The sequence below is a fragment of the Carettochelys insculpta genome, chromosome 15 (genome assembly GCF_033958435.1).
Source record: "Carettochelys insculpta isolate YL-2023 chromosome 15, ASM3395843v1, whole genome shotgun sequence".
Lineage (NCBI taxonomy): Eukaryota > Metazoa > Chordata > Testudines > Carettochelyidae > Carettochelys > Carettochelys insculpta.
The window spans coordinates 29,992,273-30,009,908 of NC_134151.1; the positions used below are offsets into that span (position 1 = coordinate 29,992,273).

The window sequence follows — 17,636 nt, forward strand, 5'->3', positions numbered from 1 at the left end:
AGCCTTCTACTTAAATTGTGGAAGCTATTCTCCCTAGCCTTCAGCCTTCTTTAGCCTGCTGGCTCTCTCTCCCCTGGGTCCAAGTTGTCCCGCAGGAAATTCCTGCTCTCGGCAGTGTTTGGGCACTCTTGACCTCAGCTTCTTCTGGTTGTCTCTTCTTAACTTCCGCTAGGATCTATCTGAGGCTTTATAGAAGAATCACCTGATCTCTGCCCAGATGGCCTAGTTCATAAGGAGGATTGTCTGGTTCCAAGCCCGTTAGCCCTTGAATGGGCAGGCCACCTTATTACAACCCTGCTTTCACAGGCTACCTATTTTCAGAACATATACAATGAGAAAATGTTACAGTACTTGTGGACAAAAATATCAGGCATGGTACACTATCTTATTTGTCCAGGGATATATGGCAAATATACTTCTCCTTTGTCTTTGAAAATTCCTCTTTCCCTCCACGCTGTTTGTACAATCATTCATGCTACTGACGCTGTATTTATGCCAGCTAACCCACAGGACACAAGACAGGATCTGCCACTCATTCGGCATTAGAAACTCCTTGGGTTTTTGTTCTCTGAATAGAATGTTTTTCCCGCTGTCTTTTTAAGTGGACTGGGCTCAGTTTGACCTTCGAGGAGGGCTACACCAGGTCATCCCTTTTGCAGGATCTCGTCTTTGGGGGACTGCTCTGAAACACGTACACAGAGCCTCAGATAGTGCTATCAGGATAGAGCAGATAAAGACATTTGCAGATCTTACTTCAAAGTTGACGTGCCCATTCGGAAGGCGATTAGCGCATCCTTCATTCAAAAAGTAAATGTCTTTGATCAAGAGGCTGAAGAAAGGGATCACAATCTGCGGGAGGAATGACACAATGATTATCTTTCTGTCTCCGCGTTTTCATTGCGGGGGAAGAAAAGTTCTGTCAAAAGGGGAAAGAAAAGGTTAACTGCCAATGTTCTGTTCTATTATAAAGCAACAACATGATGGACAAACACAAGGGAAGTGGGGTACAAAGGTATTTTTAGTGATCTGGGGATGGCTACACCACTGAAATGAACCTTGGGTGGGCACAACGGACACAGAATGAAGCAATAATTAAAGCTGCTCTCCAATTCCTTCTTATTGCTTCTCAATATTTCAGTGGCGCCACTTTTCTGAGGAAAGATAAGACGACAGAGCCATTTTATAAGCAAATGGATTCACTGACAACTATTTAAAGATAGTCAAGAGCTGAAGAATACAATGCCAATGAAGAAATTGCCACTTAGCCAGTCAGTTGCACACTAATCCTCACATCAAAATAAACACAGAATGCTAAAATCTTTCCAGAGAGAATCTTTACAAAGCCCTTCTTTAAAGAGATTCTTTACTAAAATCTTGTGACTCAGGAGCTGTGTCTACACGTGCACGCTACTTCGAAGTAGCGGCACCAACTTCGAAATAGCGCCCGTCGCGTCTACACGCGTCAGGCGCTATTTCGAAGTTAACTTCGACGTTAGGCGGCGAGACGTCGAAGTCGCTAACCTCATGAGGAGATAGGAATAGCGCCCTACTTCGACGTTCAACGTCGAAGTAGGGACCGTGCAGACGATCCGCGTCCCGCAACGTCGAAATTGCTGGGTCCTCCATGGCGGCCATCAGCTGGGGGGTTGAGAGATGCTCTCTCTCCAGCCCCTGCGGGGCTCTATGGTCACCGTGGGCAGCAGCCCTTAGCCCAGGGCTTCTGGCTGCTTCTGCGGCAGCTGGGGATCTATGCTGCAGGCACAGGGTCTGCAACCAGTTGTCAGCTCTGTGTATCTTGTGTTGTTTAGTGCAACTGTGTCTGGGAGGGGCCCTTTAAGGGAGCGGCTGGCTGTTGAGTCCGCCCTGTGACCCTGTCTGCAGCTGTGCCTGGCATCCCTATTTCGATGTGTGCTACTTTGACGTGTAGACGTTCCCTCGCTGCGCCTATTTCGATGTTGGGCTGAGCAACGTCGAAGTTGAACATCGACGTTGCCGGCCCTGGAGGACGTGTAGACGTTATTCATCGAAATAGACTATTTCGATGTTGGCTGCACGTGTAGACGTAGCCAGGGTGTGGCTCTACATGGAGTTATTCTCCTGAATAATTCCATTTGCCGACACTATTATTTCATAGTAAGAATGTCATATTCTTGTGCAGATAAATGTGTGTCTTCAGTCTTGTTCTATGGGCAGACCATACTAGGGAAAGGCCACCCAGAGAGCTTGGTCCAGTGAGTCAGTCCTAACCTTGTGGGTATCTCCTTTGTAGCTGCCCCATCTCCAATTTAAGGAGCTGAGTATGGGCTCGGTCGCCCTGAATGAACGTAAGAAGATGCTCTGCGGGTTTAAGTATCCTAGTGGATCTACTGGCTTGTTAGTAATTGAGCTGAACCATATCTTAAGTACAATAGCTTTGAGGAAATGCAAGGCTCTGGGAACTGATTATAATGAAGCAAACATTTGGGGAAGTAACAGAGAGAAAGCCGTGCTAGTCTATATACTACCAAAACAAAAAAGCAGTCAAGTAGCACTTTAAAGACTAACAAAATCATTTATTAGGTGAGCTTTCGTGGGACGGACCCACTTTTTCAGCCCACAGCCATACCAGAACAGACTCAATATTTAAGGCACAGAGAACCAAAAAAGTAATCAAGGAAAAATCCGAAAAGAAAAAGATCAACTCTCTGATTTGCTCACCTTGATAAATTTTTTTCTGATTTGCCCACCTTGATTACTATTTTTGGTTCTCTGTGCCTTAAATATTGAGTCTGTTGTGGTCTGGCTATGGTCTGAAGAAGTGGGTCTGTCCCACAAAAGCTCACCTAATAAATTATTTTGTTAGTCTTTAAAGTGCTACTTGACTGCTTTTTTATTTGAGGAAGTAGTAAAGGTTACATACTCTCATTGGCCATGCCTACACGAGCCCCAAACTTCGAAATGGCCACGCTAATGGCCATTTCGAAGTTTACTAATGAAGCACTGAAATGCATATTCAGCGCTTCATTAGCATGTGGGCGACAGCGGCACTTCAAAATTGACGCGCCTCGCCGCTGCGCGGCTCGTCCCAACAGGGCTCCTTTTCAAAAGGACCCCGCTTACTTCGAAGTCCCCTTATTCCTGATTTGCGTGGCCATTTCGAAGTTTGGGGCTGGTGTAGACGTAGCCATACTGAGCAGCAGCTGAAGTGGTGTCAAGTGGAAGTAGGGTGACATGTCACCAGAGACTGCCCACTCTACCACCCTTACAATGCACCAAGGGGGAGTGCAAGCACTGGGTAGATAATGAAAAGAAAACGTAAGCAGGGACTCCCAAGCCAGACCGCCCCTCTTGTTATAAATGCAGAAACCTCTCTGGCCAACTGAGGTACTGCATTGAATGAGCTGCTGATGGGATGCAGCTCACTCAGTACACATTCCTAATAGTTTCTTTCTGTGGAGGTATTCAGGATTTCTTAACTGTGAACGTTGTGCTCACAAAGGAAGGCCAGAATGCTTTCCCTGGAGACTCCAATACTAAATCATTTCACAGAATGGATACAATATGGGAAAGAGATGCAACGGAAACTCCAACACACGGGGCCCGACCCCACAAAGTGCCAAGTAACTGTTATGTGGCAGGAGTCAATAGGCATAAGCTCCAACCAACTGCAAGTTGAAGATGCTTTTAGAATTGGTCCCATGCCAAGCCAATGCACCGGAAGCTTTCCCAATGTGGAGCAGGCCTGATGGAAAGAGAGTTATTCAATCTACAGCTCATCTACTGAGTCCACCACTTGATGCCAGTTGTGAAAGTCTTTTTGTGATGTGGAAATGTGTCCACTTGGAATGAAAGTGACTCACTTAGATCACCATCTGGAAGTGACCAAGAACACTAGTTCTCTTCACAGAGGACTTTTACTGGGGGTTTTTTGTTTTGTTTTTGAGCAACCATTAATGTCCGCACGATGAGTTTATCACCTTGTGTGCGAATCTCCGTGCACAAAGCAAATAAACTAGAGTCATATTAAAGGTAACCATCCATCCTGTACTAGGTGGGGTGGTCTTGTATTTGGGACAGCAAAAAGGAGCCCCCTCTTATTTTTTAAAGGGGACTTATTGTCCCATATTTGGGCCATCCCCCAATGACCTTTTCAGAAAGCAGCTGCGCAGCTGCTGGTGGGAGTCACTTCCCCGAGCCTTGGGGAACCGGGGGAGGATAGGCAGCTGCCATGTCCCTGCTGCTTCCCCAGGGCTCTGGGAGAGGGCCGGCGGCTGCTGCTTCCCCAGGGTTCGCGGAGTACTGGGGGCTGCTGTTTCCCTGGGGCTCCCAGGGAGCGCTGCCAGCTGTGGCTTCCCCGGGGCATCAAGGGAGGGCCGGCAGCTGCTGCTTTCCCAGGGCTCCGGGGGAGTGCCGGCGGCTGCCAGCTCCTTCTGACTTCCCGGGGCTTAGTGGAGCCATGAGGAGTTGCCCTTCTCTCCCATATGTCCCTGTCCCAAACATGGGACAGGGAGATATGGTCGCCCTAGTCATATTTGTGAAGCAGGTTATTATCCAGCCACTGAACCAGCACAACACTTGGGTGAGAGCCAGAAATTCACATTTTGTTCCTTTTGATTCTCTCCCACCCCACACATGCCCACAGACAGCAAGAAAGATCATCCTTTCCTTTCGAAGGAACAAAGCTAATGAAATCAGACAAGCACTTCCTGGTGATCTCAGACAGCAACAACACACACAGCATTACGCTGTACACAGTCCAACATTTCAAAGCAACTTAGACAAACATCATTAATGCAAAGTGGTGATTCCCTATGGAATGCTGGGGACAACACAGGTCAGCTGACTGCAAACATGAAAACAAAGTCAATTTCTCACCCACATCCCCCTTTGAACTCTGCAAGGAATACAAGCCCTTCTTTGTCATGTGATCTGTCACTCTCCCATGGGGAGGGGAGGGAGGAGGCTTATCTCTATTATCTCTGAAATTAACCACTGTATCATGTCACAGCTTTAAGAGCTGCATTAGCAAACAGTTATTTAATTTAATAGGGTCACATCCTGAACAAAGCTATGACACCATTTGACCAAGGGGTAGCAGGGGTGCAGGGGTAGTTGGAATCAGTGAAAATAAAAAGGCAGAAAAGAGGAATAGTGATAACTGGTTTTTATATGTACTCATCTCATCCTCTCCAATTCCAGGTGACATAGTCGGAGCAAACATTGCTCTTCTCTTTGAGTTCCTCCACTAGTGTCTCCTCCAATGCATCAATCCCAGGAGAGGGTCAGCAGAGCAATCATTTGATCTTCTGGGGATCGATTTTGCCGTGTGTGTGTGTAGACGTGGCAAAATTGATCTCTCTGGGCTCGGCTATCGACGCTGGTACTCCAGGCTGATGCGTAGTGAAAGGGACATCAGTGTGAGGCTGAAGATCCCTGATCTACATCAGGGAAGAAGTCGATCCTGATACATTGATTCTAACTATGCAAATGACATGGCTAGAATTGTATATCTGGGATCAACTTTGATCCCTACTGTAGAACTAGCCCCTGTTGCTTTGTTTTGAGGGATCTTTTTCGGTTTGCTCCACACTATCAGATCTATTAATGTATCAAGGTGTCAAGTCCCCATCTTTCTCTCTCCCAGCGAAGTCACTTTCTTGTCCACTTTTCCCTGAGGCTCCTCTGCATTTTCTCCCTCCAACCGCTATCCACTGGACAAACTGCCCATCAAAATTCATACAGCTTTCCTTTTTAAACCCTCCACCTCCATGGGTGGAACTCTTTAACCAGGAACACTTGGGTTAGTAACTTTACCTAGAGCCCTCCAGAATGTATTGTGTTTTGCCCACCGCTCTCAAACAGAGGCTCTTTACACAGCCTGGAGCAGCAAAAACAGGCAGCATAATGCCCATCCTCTTTATTCGCCAGTAACTGGGAAATAACAGTATAAATATGGTCCAATTTGAAAACAAAAAAAGGTCTCAATTGTTCCGATGGGCTGTGCTAAGAGACTGCTGAAAATCCCATACCACTTCCCACAGGCTGCAATTACATTCAGCTGAGTTCTAGCCAACGATAACACAACACCACACCTGGCCAGATCCCTCGCTTACAACAAGTGATGAAATCAGGAAGAGCTGGGGGCTTTGAATGGGGTGGGGGGCCACATGCAGGATTTTAATGTACCTGCAGTGATATGCCACTGAGCCTTGTGTAGCCCTTTCAGAAGTTAACGTGTTACGTGCACAAACAGGCACGCCAATGCGGGGGCTGAGAAAGGTAAAGGGGGCAAGTGCCCCAGGACCTGGTGTTACAAAAGGGCCCAGAGCTCTTGGACGCTGCTGATGTTACTGCAGCAGCTCAAGCTCCAGGCCCTTTAAATCACTGCCAGAGCGCCATGTGGCTAACTCCAGGTAGCACTGAGAGCTAGAAAGGGGGACAAGGGAGTCCAGCTTGCAATGACGGCTGGCTGTCCCAAACCCTGCCCCTTCTCCCAAGGCCCTCCCCTTCTGAGAAACCAGGGCTGCCCCATCCCCTTGCCCAGGGGTCCAGCAAGGCTGTCAGCCCCACTGTGCACAAAGAAAATAAAAGGCAGGTTTCCTCCCTCCCTCAAGTAAAATAGATTCCTATCTATTAACCACCTTGCCCTTGGTCTTAAATAGGCACAGACAGGAATGTGCTGCAGCAGGTATGAATACATAAGATTGTCACCAGGAGGAAAAGGATGCATAAATGTCAGGTTCTAGATGAAGCATGTGTGAGCTTGTTCAAGGAACTTCTCTACTCTTCTTTAATAGTCAATTCATCAGCTCATCCCACAGCAATGTGTTGCTTTTCTGAACAACTCTGTATGGTGCCCCTTACAACAGTAGCCCGTGGACCAGATCTGACCTCATTTCAGTATAAATCTTGTGCGACTCCATTGGTGTCAGTGCAGTTACATCAGATATGCGCAGCATCTGGAGAGATCAGAAAGTAGCCCCATTCTTCTAGCAATGCATATTCAATTTCACATTACATTCGTGCATGCAGCATCTGCTTGGCTGCACCTGTACGCTGTCTCTCTCTATTTGTAACAATTAGCCATGGCGACATTTCTCAACAAAATAAAAATGAGAATGAATGTAGAAAAAAAACAAAGACAAGCAGAAGAAATACAGTGAAGCTCGTAGCACAATAGCTCTCTGGAACTGCATCTGCAAAGAGCTGACAAAATAATTTTGAAATCACAATACCCTCCTATCCCATTATTTTTAAGTTTCATTCACTCACAAACAAGGAGTGTGTTATTCAAATGCACCTTCCTCTGGAAAATGCCCACTGCTTATTAAAAGCTTGGCCTGATTCTCTTTGATTTAGCTTGATTTAAAATGAGGGAAACCTTCTACCCATTTTTTCCAGTGCAGGAAATCTGCCCTTTGATACCACAAGGCAGCTCTCACTTTGTGCAGCGAGGGCGACCACGTTAAAGCAGAGTTGCATCTCGGTATCTGAAGGTAGAATTGGGACGCAGGTGTGATTTAGTCCTGACTTGCTACAGTGCCCTCAGCAAGTCAGCGGGACCTACTGTTAATTAAGTGACATTCACCTCCCCCTGAGGAGTAACACCTTATGCTCACTATTGCAAGTCAGCCATGACATGAGATAGGTTTCAGAGGGAAATGGACTGGTATGGCCAGAGCAGAACAACGATTGCACAGTAGCTGCTCTGGGATAAATCCCCTATGTGGATCTTTATTCTGCAATAGTTATGCCAGTTCAAAGCTGGTCAGCTTCCCTCTGCAGATAAGCCCTATGTGAATTTTCAAGGGATGTGGAGATGTCTGCAGCGACTGGGCAGGAGGGGCAGCTAAAGCCCTAGGGATCACTGCAGACTCAGTAAGTACTATGTTTAGGTTTGAAGTGGGACTGAAACGGTTCATAGGCTTGTGCTGATGGGATTCACCCTCAAATGATTCACCACCACAGCGCCCTTTAATTTTTTTCCATCCCACGTACAGAATGAATTTTGTTCTGTGCACCAAGACATGTACAGATTGTGCACCACCCATAGAAACACATGCTGCTGGCTCTGGGCACTCTGCCAACCAGCTGGACAGCATTTGAGCCCAAGTGCTCAGCTGACAGGGGACGCTGTTCACCCCCATCTTTAACCATCTCCCACCCACCCAGGAATGAAGAAGACCACAAGATGGGGACGGACCTACCTTCTCCCTGTTGCTGTGTGCAGTGAGGGATCGGTGGGCAGCCCCTCGCAATGCTGTTCTGTAGTTATAAAAATTACCCGTAGGGTCCATCTGATGCTAGGTGCAAAAAAGAGAAAATTGTCACGTATTTGATCAGATTCTCAAGATTTTTTTTTCCTCCTCATTTAAAAACAAGCTCTAGTGCTGGAGATCTGACTAGGTACTGGACAACTTGTCATCATTTTCTTGTCCTATTAATCTGGCTTATTGCTTAACTATCAAGGCATGTGGACATGATTTTAGATTAACAGAGATCATTAAAATGTGGCAGTGTGAGAGAGCTCAGCCAGCACCAAATAAACTCCCCAGATCCTATCAGCCTGTTCAGTACGGGCTCAGCATAAAAACCAAGATAGCACTGCTAACGGCAGTCTCTCCTGTGATTGGTCCAACTCCTGGGAAGGGGGCCACATTTATATTCTCAGGAGATACAGAATTACACCTAATGCCCTTTAAGTGTGGCCATGGAAACAGCTAAAAAACTACATGCACAGATAATGGCTGTTTGTATCTTTGATTTTCATATTAAAGTGCATGCCATTGTATTTGAAAAAGGTGGTGCACCTGGGGTGGATATCACATCATCACTGTACATAGGACGATATCAGGCTAAACAAACACTTGCTCCCTAATGGAAAATAAATGGTGAATGCCTGAACAATTGGTGGAAGATTATGCACTGTTGATGGCAGCCTGAATTCTGGCTGGCATTCTGTGAATCCCATCGTAGTGCACTGGCACATCAAGGGGCTGTTACAGAAGTATGTGTCCCTATATGGCTTGCTTCCACCACCACTCAGGTGGAGTGCTTTGCCCTGGGTGCCATACACAGAGGACTATGGTGCAATTCAGCAGGGGGAGTTTCACCACTGGTTTCTCTGGCGGCAGGATCAGGCTCATGAACAACCCTTTATAATGGCTTTCATGCTTGTCACACCCACTTTTTGGCCATTCCATCCACAACAACCTATTCTGCCATATGTGCACCAGCTGTTCTCTGCGTGGCCTGTGGCACATTTCTGCTCAGGTGTGCCTCTCCAGAGAGACTTTGAACCCTAGTGTATGAAGAGCCTCTGCTCAATACCGTGCACCTAAATACACTGGATTAATACAAACAACAAAGCCTTTTTTTTTTCTTTTACCTCAAGAATAAAAAATTTGGCTGTTTTCACTTTTGACCAAGTCTTCTTCAGCCTGGAGACAGGGCTCATGTTCATGCCAGCTATGAGGAAATAAGAAGGGAAAACAGTTAGGAGACAGCTATTCTTTTTACAGCAATTATATCAGCAATTCCCAACTTTTTCCACTAGTGCAGACCCCAATCAACCTGTTCACTAACTGTTCACAGACCCCCATCAAAGCCATTTCTAGGTGCTATGTCATTACCAATCACCAGCCATGGGCTCAGCACCCGGTGGTGTCTGATGCCTCCCTCATTATTTCCTTCCATCTTTCCCTGTCCAGTGCAAAGTGGCTTAGTTTCTGCAAACTAACTACGCACCAATCTACTATATCACCTACCCATTCTCTGTGGGGTCTGCCTCTCCTATTCGAACCATCCATTATGCTGAACACCAGGGTCTTGACTTTTTGCTTGTTGTTCATTCTGCAGATATGCCCAAATAGCTGCAACTTATGTTATATAACCTTCTGCAGTAGGTTCTTTCAGCTGTTAACTTCCTATAAAATTGCTCATTGGTGACCTTCTGCATCCATCCTATTCTCAGGATCTTTCTATAACACCAATATCCTTCTCTTCAAATCTTTTATCACCGATGTCTCACATACATACAACATGCTGCTGAATACACACATTTTCAAGATGCTCAGCTTCATTCCTAAGCTAATTGCTTTGCTTTTCCAGATCTTATCCATCGCCTTCAAACTTGCTCTTGCTTTTGCTATTCTAGTTGCTATTTCCTTCTTACAGTCTAGATCATACACCAGGTTGCTCTCCAAATATATGACCTTCTCTACATTCTGTAATTCAATCCCATCCACACTGATCTTCCTTCCTATTTCCTTATCTCCAAATACCATTGTCTTCGTTTTATTAATGTTCATAATCAGTCTGTACCGCTTTCCTTCCTCATTTAGCACCTGCACCGTTCTCACTAGCTTTTCCTCACCTTCCCTAGTGATAATTATCTTATCCGCGAACCTCAAGTTGTTAATTCTCATCCCGTGTACCGAGATCCCTTCTACGTCTTCACTGATCTTGTCCAATCACTCTCTCTCAGTGCATGATGAAGATACTTGGTGATACTGGATCTTCTTGTCTCGTACCTGTACTCATTATAAACCAACTTCCCAACTCTCTGCACGTTTTCCCCACTGCCTCCGCATTGTTGTTGATGTCTTTCAATAATTATCAGTCCGTTATCCATGACATATGACTCCAACACCATACAAGTCACTTCTCATCTATACTGCGAAATGTTTCCTGAAAATCGACAAAGCAGTTGTAGACGTTCTTGTTTTGTCAAGTTTTATCCACTATCAATTTTAATGTCAATATCTGCTGTATGGTATTTCTATCTTTTCTAAATCCTGCTTGTTCATCTGCTAGATGGTCATGTACCTGTGACCTCAGTCTCTCCGTCAGTATGATCATCAGCACCTTGTCTAGATGACTCATTAGGTCAATTGCTCTGAAGTTCTTGCACTCCAACATGCTTCCTTTCTTATGTATTGTCACTAGCATGGATCTCGTCCATTCTTTTGGTGTCTTCCCTCCTTTCCATGCTATATTATGTAGTCAGTGTACTTCCTGAACCATACTTTCTTTGCCATATTTGATCATCTCTCCTGTGATCTTATTTCAAGAGCTCTTGCTCTTTAGTTGTTTCACTGCTTTCTCTACTTCCTCCTTTGAAATATTGGTCTCACTCTCGATGCTTGGTGGAGATCTCTCTTTCAGTTCTTTGATCAGTCTCTCTGAGACACTCAGGTCCAACTGTGCTTTGTAGAGATCGGTGCAATATCTTGTCTATCGCTGAACAAACTTCTCCTTGTTCACGAACATCGCATCATGGTCATCTTTAATCATCATCTGCTTCTGCTGCCACTGCCTATTAATGTTCCTGATCATCTTTTCCACTTTCCTCATGTTACACTCACTGTAATACTTCTCTATATCTTCACACTTCTGCTCTAACCATTCTGCCTTACCCATTCTGGCCACTTTCCTGATCTCATTGCATTTCACTCAATATTGCTGTTCCACTCTCTCGGAAACATCCCTTCTGATCTTCAACGATCTGTTCTTTTGGACCAACTTCAGTGTCTCCAGCATAATCCACTTCTTATTGATCTTCTCTTCTTCTGGAACCGTTTGCTCAATTGCCTTGTCTATCGCTGTGGCTATACCTTTGACTCTCTTATCTTTGAGCGCTGCTCTGTACGCATTACCTATTTCTTCCTTGCCTAACCTCTTTACCTCTCTTCATTTCTTGAACTGTGTCTTATACTTTATCTTGAGTTTCATCTTGATGTTTTCAATCACTAGACTGTATTGTTGTTTTATAATCAGCACGTAGACACTCATCTGACTAACCCTCCTCTTTTATCCAGGCTTGGTACTTAGCAGCTATGTACACTTCATTAAACGAAAAAGGAAATCACAACATACATGTTTGGACAGTAATGATTAACACTATTGGAGGATATTTAATTTAAAGATAATAATTGATTGCAACTTTACAATTTACTTAAAACTTACTTTCTGTGATCATTTTTATTTATCTTTTTTTCTTCCATGGACCCTCTGCAGTACCTGGGTGGACCCCAGGTTGGGAACCACTGCCTCATACCAACGAGAAAAATTCCATTTCAAAGCACCTGCCATACTCACATATAATGGCCATCAGAGAATTAAAATTCCCTATGTTAAAGCATTCTCGAGCAACGTCGATGAAGAACTCTATGACTTGCGCTCGCTGTTTCTTTTTTGCAGGCTGCAAATGACATAAACAAACATTCACAACAAGCACATGCAAAATCATGGACAATGCCAGGCTTTGGTGCCCTCCCTGGGAAAATTCTGTTTTTTTTTGTTTGTTTGTTTTTTTAAAGCTTGGCTTTTGCCTGATTTTGTTTTTTATAAGCCGTTTGAGTGACAAACAACATGTGCCAGCAATGCCCCTTTGCCATGTATACTGGCCAAACCGGACAGTCTCTGTGCCAAAAGATAAATGGATGCATATCAGACATCAGGAATGGTAATGCACGCAAACCTGTGAGGGAGCATTCTCAATTCCCTGATAGTAATGGACTTTAAAGCAGCCATCTTTCTATAAAACAATTTTATCTCCTGATTACAGAGGGAGACATCTGAACTGCAGTTAATTTACAAGATCAACACTATCAATTTAAGATGAATAGAGATTTTAACTGGTTAACACACTACAAAGGCAATTGCCCTGCCTTTGATACAGGTTGAACCTCTCTACTCCAGCAACATCCATGGACTGGGTAAATAGTCCAATGACCACTTCTCATGGGTGTGGCAAAATTTCCTGTGGTCCCATAAAGTTTGTTTACAGCCAGCAGACCTGACTCTCACTGTTCTGTGCTTTTATTTAGCTCTAATTTATCCAAGAGCCAAGTAAGCAGTGGACTTCTTGGTGATGCTGCTAGACAATATTGACCTCCCATGGCTCAGCAAATTCTCTGGTTCAGCACCAGTCAGGTCCCAAGACTGCTGGACTAGAGAGGTTCAATCTGTATTCAGATTTCCACATCACATGCTATAAATGAGACACATTCAGCCTGACTTAATTAGCTTCATTCACACTGATCCTACCATTGACCAGTAACTTCTTTTGCTGTTATACATACCCTGGATTCTGTAATTTCCACTGCAACTGACCTGCGACAGTGCGTTTTACCCACCAAGGCTCATGACCTAATACGTTTGCTAGTTTCTAAGGTGCCACAGGACTGCTCGCAACATGTGTGATTGGCAGTCTCCAGAAAGAGAAGTTACTCACCGTAGTAACGGTGGTTCTTTGAGATGTGTCCCCGTTGGTGCTCCACAATAGGTGTCAGACTCGCCTGGCGCCGCAGATCGGAAATCTTCCAGCAGCTTCTCCTGGATCGCGCATGCGCCAGCGCGCGCTGCCCCCCTGCGTGCCCCCGGCCGCATGCGTGATCCGGTCCCTGCCAGTTCCTTGACCAACCGCCTCGGATGCTCCTGAAAAACACGAGACAGAGATCCGAAGCGGGGAGGATGGGCGGGTGGTGGAGCACCCACAGGGACACATCTCAAAGAACCACCGTTACTACGGTGAGTAACTTCTCTTTCTTTGTCGAGTGTCCCCGTGGGTGCTCCACAATAGGTGACTACCCAGCAGTAACCCAAGTAAGGAGGTGGGTAATCGGTTTATGTGCAGCTTGCCTCCGAGAGGACTGCTGTCGACTGACAGGTATCCTCTTCGAATACCCGAGGCAGGGCATAATGCTTGGCGAAGGTGTCGTAGGATGACCAGGTCGCCGCTCTACAGATGTCTTTTAACGCGATGCCCTTGAAGAAGGCTGCTGAAGCCGCCACCGCCCTGGCAGAGTGAGCCCTGGGTGGGGCCAGCAAAGGAGCATTTTGAAGCTCGTAACACATTTTTATACAGGACACAATGTGCTTAGAGATTCTCTGTGAAGAGAGACCTTCTCCTTTTGACCTGGAAGAGAGAGAGACTAGGAGCCTGTCTGTTTTCTGGAAGGACTTAGTTCTGTCTATGTAGAAGGCCAACGCCCTCCTCACATCCAGGAGATGCAGGCGTGCCTCCTTGCCAGAGCTGTGAGGCTTCGGGTAAAACGAGGGTAAAACTATTGGCTCGTTAAGATTGGACTCCGAAGAGACTTTTGGAACAAAGGCTGGGTGCAGCCTTAAGGTTACTGCCTCCTTTGAGAATACTGTGCAGTGCGGTGTTGCCATCACTGCTGCGAGCTCACTCATCCTGCAGGCTGACGTAGTTGCAAGGAGGAAGGTTGTTTTTTTTTGTTTTGTTTTTTTTTATTGTAAGGAGACGTATGGGAGCTGTGGCTAATGGTTCAAAAGGTGGACCCGATAGCATGCTGAGCACCAAGTCCAAATTCCACGATGGTGGAAGCGGTTTCTGAGGGGGGTACAGGTTTACCAGCCCCTTCAAGAACCTGGTAACGATAGGACGGGCGAATACCGTGGGCCCTTCCTCTGTATGCCGAAAGGCTGATATAGCAGTGAGGTGGACCTTTAGCGAGGATAGAGAAAGCCCGCCTCTCTTGAGGTCCAATAAGTATTCTAGTATTACAGGTATAGGAATGTCAAGGGGAGCTAACTGCTTGGCAGAACACCAGCCTGTGAATCGAGTCCATTTCTGCTTGTAAGTCCTCCTGGTGGAGGTCCTTCGGCTACATTCCAGGACTTGTTGTACTGCCTCCGTACATGTGCTCTTTAAAGAGCTGAGCCATGGATTAGCCATGCTTGTAGGTGCAGTAAGGACCCCTGAGCCTGCGTGAATAAGTCCGGCGCCACTGGTAGAGGGAGCGGTGGGCGGTCCGACATGTGCAAAAGCAAGGGAAGCCATTGCTGCCGATCCCAAGTGGGACTATGAGTATCATGCAAGCTCTCTCCCTTCTGGCTTTGTGCAAGACCTTGTGGCAAATAGATTGATCTGGGGAAACCCCCATGTACAAAAAATGAGCCGTAGCAGATCGGTGCGGATCTGCCATTCGTGCGTGATTGCGAAGCGCCTGCTCAGCTGATCTGCTTTCACAGTGTGAGCGCCCGGCAAGTACAAGGCTTTCAACGTTATGTGGTTGGTGATGCACCAATTCTACAATTGGACTGCTTCCGCACATAGGGCACGGGATCGTGTTCCTCCTTGTCGATTGATGTAAAACATAGTGGAGGTATTGTCGGTATTGAATCCCGACTACTTTGCCATGTAGGTAATCTCGAAAATGTTTCCAGGCGTTGAACACTGCTCTGAGCTCCAGCATGGTTATGTGCAGTGTCTGTCCCGCAGAGGACCATAGCCCTTGCGTTACCTTGTCGCCGATGTGCGCTCCCCATCCTATGTGGGAGGCGTCGGTCGTAAGAAAAAAATAGAAATTTGTGGTTGGTGAAAAAAGGCACTCCCACTAGCAGATTCTCGGCGTTTTCCCACCACGCCAGGGATCTGCGCACCTCTGTTGTGGGCGACACCACCCTGTGGACAGTGTGGGATGCCGGTTTGTAAACGCTCGCCAGCCAATGCTGCAGGCTTCACATGTACAACCTGGCATTCTGTACCACAAACGTCGCTGCTGCCATGTGGCCCAGCAGCTTTAAGCACGTTAAGACTGGCTGTGATGACTTGCACCAGCGAACTCATGGCGCGGAAGCGGGCGTCGGGTAGGTACACCCTTGCTGTGATAGATTTTATGCGTGCCCCTATGAACTCCATATGTTGTGTGCGTTCGGACTTTGACTTTGCGAGGTTGAAAAACGTGTCCGCTGTGACGCGTATCATGCGTGAGACCTCTGCCTCGAGGCCCCTTTTAGCAGGCAGTCGCCCAGATATGGGAAAAATAAACACCCCCTGTCTGTGCAGGTAGGCTGACACCACTGCCAGGGTTTTGGTAAAGACTCTGGGGGCCAAGGAGAGGCCGAACGGAAGAACCCTGTGCTGGAAGCGCTCCAGGCCGACCGTGAAGTGGAGGAAGCGTCTGTGTGCCGGGTGGATTGTTATATGAAAGTAAGCATCTTGTAAATCGAGTGCTGCAACCCAGTCTCCATCGTCCAGTGCCGTGAGTATCAAGGCAACTGTGATCATCCGAAAAACGTTGCTTGCGCAAGTTAACAGTTGAGGCCCTGAAGATCTAAGATGGGCCTCCGGTGTCCTGTTTTCTTCTCTGGTAGGGAGTAGTGTAAATAAAACCCTTCCCCTGGAATTATTCCGGCACTCTTTCCACCTCCCCTATGAACATAAGGTGATTCACCTTCTGCTTGAGCCTCGCCTCGTGGCAGCATCCCTGAGGTGAGGCCTGGTGGGAGGCTTCGTTGGTGGAAGCGACTGGAAGGGGATCGCGTAACCCGTGGCTATGACCTCCAGCACCCATTTGTCTGTGGTGATCTTTTGCCATTGGGAGTGGAATGGTCTGAGGCAATGATGGAACATGAGATGAGAGTGGCATTGAGCGAGGGTATTGATAGTGCAGGCCCCGACATACCCGTCAACCTTGTTGCCGTTGGGCCTGACCTGAGGGCATACGGCTTTGTTGAGAATGTCGCCTAGGAGTTCTGTACTGTTGCTGCTGTTGAGAGCGCCCTTGGCCGTAGCCCCGTTGATATTGAGCACGCTGTGGTTGTAAGCGTAGCGTCTTTGCTGAGGATAAAATTTTTCCCTCCTGTATGGGGGAGTATAAATGCCCAAGGTTCTAAGTGTAGCACTCGAGTCCTTACTGGAGTGAGGGACCAAGTCGGTTGAGTCTGCAAACAGCTTTTATGTATCAAAGGGAACGTCCACGATCTTTGCCTGTAGGTTCCTCGGGATACCCGACATCTGGGGCCAGGATTCTCTACGCATGACCACTGCTGTAGCCGTTGAACGTGCCGCCGTGTCCGCCACGTCCAGGGCAATCTGGACTCCCGTCCACGATGCTGCGTAGCCCTCTTGAATAATCGCCTTTAACACCGGCTTTTTGTCTTCCGGAAGTGAATCCATGAGGGGAGTAAGCCTGGAGTAATTATCAAAATTATGGTTTGCTAGGTGTGCCCATAATTTGCCATTCTCAATAGCAGGGTAGAAGAGGCGTATACCTTCCTGCCAAACAGCTCTAGCTTCTTAGCATCTTTGTCTGATCCCCCCGTTTGTACTGAGAAGCCTTTGACCTCTGCTGGGACGACTTGACCACCAAAGAATTTGGTTGTGGGTGACTGAAGAGGAACTCCATGCCCTTTGCCAGGACGAAGTACTTCTTATCTGCTTCTCTTGTTCGTAGGCGGAACAGAGGCCGGAGTCTGCCATATAGTAATGGCTGACTCCAGAATGGCTTCGTCCAGCGGAATAGCAATTTTGGACGAAGCCGGAGGTCTCAAATTTTCCAGGAGTTTGTGATGTTTCTCCTGCACCTCTGCCGTTTGAATGTGTTGCATGAAAGCCACCCTTTTAAACAGCTCCTGAAACTGTTTAAGGTCATCCGGGGGAGAGACATCCCCGGGGTCCATGGCCTCATCTGGGGAGGATGAGGAGGAACCACTAGGGTAAACCTCCCTCGAACCCTCGGGCTCCTGCAGTCGATGATACACTTGCTTGCTGGAGGATTGTGAAGGAAAGTTGCGGGGTTCTAAAATTAACTCCCCTTGAGACAACTGTGTTTCCGTCCCCGATTGGGAGTGCCCACGGGGGTACTGAGCCACCGGGGGGGACCTGCCCCTGGGTGTAGGCCGGT

At 46.9% G+C, this 17,636-nt stretch overlaps 1 protein-coding gene across 10 annotated transcripts in view; it reads right to left on the reverse strand.

Annotated features, from left to right (window-relative positions):
• The window catches only part of RASGEF1C (RasGEF domain family member 1C), a 139,693-nt gene that overhangs the window by 12,129 nt on the left and 109,928 nt on the right, over positions 1-17,636 (reverse strand). For all 10 annotated transcript variants that reach the window (XR_012647642.1, XR_012647643.1, XR_012647644.1 and 7 more), the window contains 4 exons: positions 12,079-12,181; positions 9,368-9,447; positions 8,187-8,282; positions 754-849 (listed from right to left, as the gene is read on the reverse strand). Coding sequence is in view for 7 of the 10 variants with exons in the window: in XM_075009879.1 (XP_074865980.1) it covers positions 754-849; positions 8,187-8,282; positions 9,368-9,447; positions 12,079-12,181 (375 nt within the window). In the remaining 3 variants the exon portion in view is untranslated. The remainder of the gene's footprint in view (positions 1-753; positions 850-8,186; positions 8,283-9,367; positions 9,448-12,078; positions 12,182-17,636) is intronic.